The sequence below is a fragment of the Brienomyrus brachyistius genome, chromosome 12 (assembly GCF_023856365.1).
Source record: "Brienomyrus brachyistius isolate T26 chromosome 12, BBRACH_0.4, whole genome shotgun sequence".
NCBI lineage: Eukaryota > Metazoa > Chordata > Actinopteri > Osteoglossiformes > Mormyridae > Brienomyrus > Brienomyrus brachyistius.
The window spans coordinates 25,447,315-25,453,661 of record NC_064544.1 but is presented as its reverse complement, the minus strand read 5'-3'; the positions used below and the strand labels follow the sequence as shown (position 1 = coordinate 25,453,661).

Sequence of the window (6,347 nt, the reverse complement as noted above, 5' to 3'; positions counted from 1 at the left end):
CAATCCCGACAGTGATAATGGGCAACGTGAACTCGCTACATAATAAAATGGATGAACTGTGTGCTCTGAACAACCACCGACTATACCGTGAGACGTGGCTAACCGAATTAACGCCACAGGCTAACGTAGACCTATGCGGTTTCACATCCGTGAGATCCGATAGGGACACGCAGGCCAGGGGATAAAGCAGAGGTGGGGGACTCATTGTCTACATTAGTAACAGATACTGCAACCCTGGACACATCTCCATTAAAGTTTCGGTATGCCGTCCGGACCTGGAGCTGCTAGCCGTTAGCTTGCGGCCATATTATTTACCTCAGGAGTTCAGTCATGTGATCTGTGTGTGTGTTTATATCCCTCCGAGGGCCGACGCAGCAGCTGCCTGTGAGAAAATACACACAGTTACAGCAAGACTGCAGACACAAAACCCAGAGGCTTTCATTATTATATCTGGAGACTTTAATCATGCCACTGAAGGGGGGCTCCAGCCCTCCTCGTAGTGTAAGTAAATTCCGGAACGCAGAAGGTACATTGACAGGGTCGTGGTGACATTAAGCTTACGCTTGACCTGGGGGGACATAACAAGGGAGGGGGTCGCTGACGCTGCTAAATTGCAACATAACAAGATAAGATAAAAGGGAACGGGTGTGGGGACTAACGCCAGCAATGTCCAAACAATAGTTATATGTTACGTCAACTGGAAAGAGACCAACAAGAACAGTAGACGCCCTAAACGGGGTATAAAAGTTAGACACAGACAACAGGGAGCTGAGCTTCCCTTGGTGTGTACTTTTGTGCATCTGAGGGTGGCTCCCGGATCGATCTGTACAACAAATAAAGAGAGCTGACTTACAACCATCCTTTGCCTCACGAATGCATCTTTTCCTCATCAACGGACTCGGTGGAGTCTAACTCCAACAATTTGGGGGCTCGTCCGGGATGAGGAGGAGGTTGTTCTAATTGGAACCAGAGACGGGGTCTTGCGGACGCGGACAGCCATGGGGCCCAGAGAAAAAAGGTAGGCAGAGCCTGTTTTATCAAACTCTGCATATTGGCTATTCCTAAAAAGTGGCTGGAAGTGTCTCAGGATCTGTCAACCAATATTGGGGCGAGGGTTTGTTGGGTGTGTAGCTCTGAAGGCCTGTTGTAGAGGGTCTGGGACCCTTGAGAAAAGTATTGTTGTAGAGGGTCTGGGACCCTTGAGAAAAGTATTGTTGTAGAGGGGTCTGGGACCCTTGAGACAAGTATTGTTGTAGAGGGGTCTGGGACCCGCGAGAAAAGCACCGGTGTAGAAGGGTTTGGGACCCTGGAGAAAAGTACTGTTGTAGAAGGGTCTGGGACCCGTGAGGAAAGCGCTGTGATAGAGGGTCTGGGACCCGGGAGAGCCTTCGCAGGGGGTCAGGGACCCTGTAAAACAGAGAGCTCTCGGATGTGACGGAGGGTCAGGGACCCCCGTGACAGAACCTATTGGCAAGGGTCTGGGACCCGTCCGTGGATTGGCACCCCACCTACTGCTGGCAGGTAGTAGGACAGCTGGGACTGAGCAGCCCGGGGATATAGGACCCCCAAGCAGCTCGTTTGGCTGGAGGAGTCAGGTTCATCCTCCCGAAAACGGGTTATTGTAGGCCCGAGGTATAGAGTCCTCGAAACTACACTTGTAGATAAAGTGTATTTAGTGCGAGTTGGTGACTGGGGGTTGGTGGGGAACTGGTGTGATATAAGGTGTACATAGAGCCATTTATTATTTACCATTTACGATTGATTACTTACTGTTTACTATTTACTGTTGTCCGTGGCTTGGTGATTGTGTGTGCGTTTATGTTTTGGTGGTGTTTGTTAGTGAGGCACTCAGTAACAACTAAGAGGTGTACCAAGTGTGGGTGAGTAAATCCATCGCCTGAGGCATAAGGGCTGTTGGATCAGGAGAAGCGTAGGTCGGCTAAGGTAAAACATGGATCACGAATTTGATAGAGAATTGGATGACGGAGGCTGGGGTCCACCAGTGCGCGGGGGGTGGAAGCCTCTGTGTGAGCAGATGCAGCTGCTAAAAATAGCAGTGGGTAAAGCAGCACAGGAAAAGGGCCGAGAGAGAGAGAGACGGCAGATGCGTGGAAGCGTATGGGTATTGCAGTGAAATGTGCAGGATACAAACCGGAGGATAGGCAATCATTAGGAGCACTTTTATGGCGTAAGGAAAAGGAGCATAGCGGCCTGAAAGATGAGGCAGGACGCGAGCTAGAGAAAGCAAGGGGGTTACAACGGGGAAAGTGGAGAAAAGAGGGAGAGAAACAGGAGCAGGAGAGGCAAGCGTGGGCTCGCCTAGCCATTTTCTGGCAGTGTGTCGATCACCTGCATAGGGAAAGTGGAGATAACGATAACTGTGACCCAGCCCCAGCTGGGCAGGGGTCTGGGAAAGGCGACAAGCAACCCCCGGCGTACACCAGCCGTGGGGGTTTTCCCACCGCTTCCCCTGCGCACATGTGTCCAGTAATATATGTTACTGGTGGAACTGTTCAGGTTCAAACGCAGGGAGAAAGGAGCCTCCTAGGTGGGGATTGCTGTAGTGTGGAGGAAAAAGATTCAGATTGTGAAACCTCTAGGGAATCCGAGGGAGAGAGTAAGGGAACCCCTGGAAAAGGTATAACTAAACCAGCGTTTCAGGAAAGGGTGATTAGAGAGCAAAAGGAGGAGGCAGCCCAGGGTAATCGGGGCAGCCTCACCCCTCTCCGCGAACGGAGTCGTATCCAGAGAGGGGAAGTGGAGATTATCAGTGAGTTGTCGGGGTATTGTGATGAGGAGGAGGATGAGGATGAGAAGGTGTTGATGGATTTGGAAGGTGAGCAAGATGAGGGACCAGAGCAAGGTAAAAGGGAGTCAGGGAGAATGACCCTCAGGTCCCGCACCCTGAAGCAGCAAACAAACCTGAAGCCTAAGCAGTTCCCCTTATTAAGGGGGGCTTCAGAAGGACCTGAGAGATACAAGCCGTTCTCCTTAGGAGACATGCAGGCACTAGCGGATGAGATGCCTCCCCCTGCAGACGGGGGAGGTCACTGGATGGATAAATTAGACCAGCTGACGCAGGGAACGAAGTTGGCCTTGGGTGATTCAGAGCAGTGGCTGTGAGGTGCCTAACTAAACACTCTCTGCAGGAAATAGAGGAAATGGCAGGACACTCACTCGCGGTGACAGTGTGACTCTAACAGACGTAGTTATGGACTTGGGTGAGGCCATGCGGGAGATGTTCCCCGCCCCGAGCGGGGCCAGCGTGCCAAAATTTACTTGGGACCCTAAAATACACCCCAGAGAATATTTGGACAAATGTACGGAGGATTGGACTAGGAGAATAGGGTGTCACCCTGGGCAGGCTGGGGTTCAGCAGGAGTGGTTCAGGCGGGCGGTCATGGAATGTGTCTCGGAGGAGGTTAAGGCAGTCATTTTGGCTAATCCTGATCTCCCAGGAGCTGATTTACCCGTGCAGGATAGACATGTGTTGCATCATCTCCAGAGAGCGAGGGATGAGGTCACAAAAGAGGAAGGTAATCTGAAAAATTTACAGACACAGTTGTTGAAACTGCAGGTGAGAGAAGCGAGACAAAAAGTACAGGCTCACAAAAAGAAAGGGCAGGGGAGACAGATGGTGGCAGGAGCACCACAGCCCCTGTTCGGCTTATGGGTCGGACAAACCCCCAACTACAGCAATCAGGGTTGGGGTCCCCAGCTATGGGGAAGAGGCCGTGGGGGCCGAGGCCGGGGAGCCGGGAACTGGGGGCGAGGCCGGGGCAGGTCGCAAAGGTGGCCACCGCAGGGAGCCTGTTTCAGGTGTGGGGTTGCGGGGCATTGGGCAAGAGAATGTCCAGCCGTAGCCCCTGTGAGGGGACAGGCCCCTGGAGGACCCCCAGCAGGACAAGCGACCGCACCCAACCCACAGGCTGTTCCCGGAGGAGGACAGTATCTCATCCTCACTGGATCCGAGGATTGGGAGTGGGGAGACTCCTCCATGTGACGGTGTCCACGGGTGGCCCGGGACGCGGGGGAGGCAGACCCCATGCTGTCCCTAATGGTCATGGACAAAGAACTGCCGTTCTTGGTGGACACAGGGGCCACATATTCGACATTGAATGTGATGCCTAACCAACAACATCTTTCCGCCACTACAGTGACCGTTGTGGGCTTCTCCGGGAAGGAACAGAGACTGCCAGTGACTAAGCCCGTGAGAGTGCGGTTGGGGGACAGACCTTTCTACACCCGTTTGTGGTCTCCGCTGCAGCGCCTGTGAACCTTCTGGGGTGGGACATGCTGGTGAAGCTGGGAGCTTCAATTTTGTGCAGTGCTGATGGTTTGGTTGTCACCCTCCCAGAAGGGATCCACCTGCCATGTGACGGAGCGACGGGTGGCATGGGGCAGTGGCTGATGCAACCTGTGTCACAGCACCCAGTGACTGATATCTACTGGGTATCCTGCAGCCTAGCCCGGCAGGTATTCTAGCGATGTACACCGCGTGGCGTCCCTGGATAGCCCTTCTGGAACCCTATGTTCCTCTGCCCGACCCCCCACATGTGACACTGTTTTATGACCGTAATTCCACAGAATGGTATGGGGACCTGTTCTCTGAGCAACTGGAAGGCCACGAGTGGCAAGTTGCATCTCAAAACATTTATGTAGGTCCCGAGGGGTTGGCCTCAGCAGTCCACCTGTCTCCTGAGCAACTGCCCTGGTACAGGATGGGAGAGGAGGCGGTGCCACACGTCTCTCTCGCCCTACATCCTAAGCATCAGGCCAAAGATTTAGGCCCTATGGTGAAAAGAGCCATTTCAGCTACGGACTGGGGTCCCACCCAGATCCTTCAAATCTCGTACTCCCCCTCCTGCAGTTCCTACTGTATTCCAACTAAGGTGACAGACACAGCCCTGTTACAGCATGAACAATTGTCTAGGGACCATGGTAGGGAAAAGATGGATCATCCCAGTGCAGCAGCATTACTGGCTTCCCTGCTCGACTCCCTGTGGTCCACCGGCCCCACGGATGTTGGTTTGGTGGATTGCGCGCCCGTCGACTTCCTATTGCGCCCTACGGCAGGACCCCTTTGGGTCAGGCAATACCAACACAAACCAGCTGCAGAGGAAGGGATAGCGGAGACTGTTGCCGGTCTCTTACGGGCAGGAGTGTTAGAATGTTCCACTTCTCAGTGGAATACTCCGATCCTCCCAGTGGAGAAGGCAGGAACAGGCAAGTATGGAATGGCGCACGACCTGCGCACTATCAATGATCTGCTGCTGACTCCCACTGTTCCAGTTCGTAATCCCTACGTTGCTCTCACCAACCTTACTCCGTCCCAGACATGGTTCACGTGCATTGATCTGGCTAACGCTTTCTTTTCGTTACCACTAGCACCCCACTGCAGGGACGTATTCTCGTTCACGTACAGGGGATGCCAGTTCAGGTACACGCGTCTCCCACAGGGATTTGCTCCGTCTCCCGGGATTTTCAATCAGGTGTTGAAGCAGTCATTGCAGGGCTGCCCTCTCCCTGATGGGATCACCCTCGTCCAGTACGTCGATGACTTGCTTATCGTGGCTCCAACTGCGGAGGTGGCACTCGAGGCGACTCGGTCAGTGCTCCTCTGGCTGGCAAAAAGAAGATTCAAGGTCAGTAAGGACAAGATGCAGGTGGCCAGGACGGTGGTTTCCTTCCTGGGGAGGGTCCTATCTGGTAAGGGGACAGGGCTCTCTCCGGCCCATCGGTCAGCCATCCTGAGTCACCCTTAAACCCATTACTGTGAAGGACATGTTGTCCTTTCTGAGACTGACTGGCTACAGCGGAACTTACATTGCAGATTACACGGGTCTGACGCAACCCCTGATGGCTCTGGTGCGGCCACATGGCCTGCGGAGCCTCAGCGCCACTCTGACATGGGATCAACCTGCAGAGGAGGCTTTCATCACTCTTAAGCAGAGGTTAGCCCAAGCAGCTGATCTGGCACTACCTGATTATTCTCTTCCGTTCCATCTAGATGTTTCTAAAACTGAAGACGTTGGGAACGCCATTCTGTTTCAGAAAAAGGGGGGTGAGCGAAAGGTACGAATGTATATTAGCACTAAACTCGACACCACAGAACAATGACATCCATCATGCACCAGATATGTGGCAGGAGTGGCAAAAGCCGTGCAGAAAACAGCACACATTGTGATGGGCCATGCCCTACACATCCTGACCACACACATTGTGGTGGCCTACGTGAACTCACAAACGTTCACAATGACGTCTCTAAGACAGCAGAGACTTAGCTGAATTTTAGAAGCACCAAATTTAACTTAGGTCCACGAGGGCATCAACATGGCTGATCGAAT

General features: G+C 53.2%; 1 protein-coding gene across 1 annotated transcript; it reads left to right on the top strand.

Annotated features, from left to right (window-relative positions):
• The first annotated feature begins 4,487 nt into the window (after positions 1-4,487).
• Positions 4,488-5,765, top strand: LOC125705362 (uncharacterized). The gene is made up of 2 exons (XM_048971906.1): positions 4,488-5,226; positions 5,389-5,765. Exons 1-2 carry the CDS (start codon positions 4,488-4,490, stop codon positions 5,763-5,765), a joined length of 1,116 nt encoding a protein of 371 aa, XP_048827863.1.
• The last annotated feature ends 582 nt before the right edge of the window (positions 5,766-6,347 follow it).

Coding starts and splice junctions, on each gene's coding strand:
- LOC125705362 (XM_048971906.1), top strand. CDS start 4,488: ATGTACACCGCGTGGCGTCCCTGGATAGCCCTTCTGGAACCCTATGTT. Junction 5,227..5,388: donor AGTGGAGAAGGCAGGAACAG/GCAAGTATGGAA, acceptor CGTTACCACTAG/CACCCCACTGCAGGGACGTA.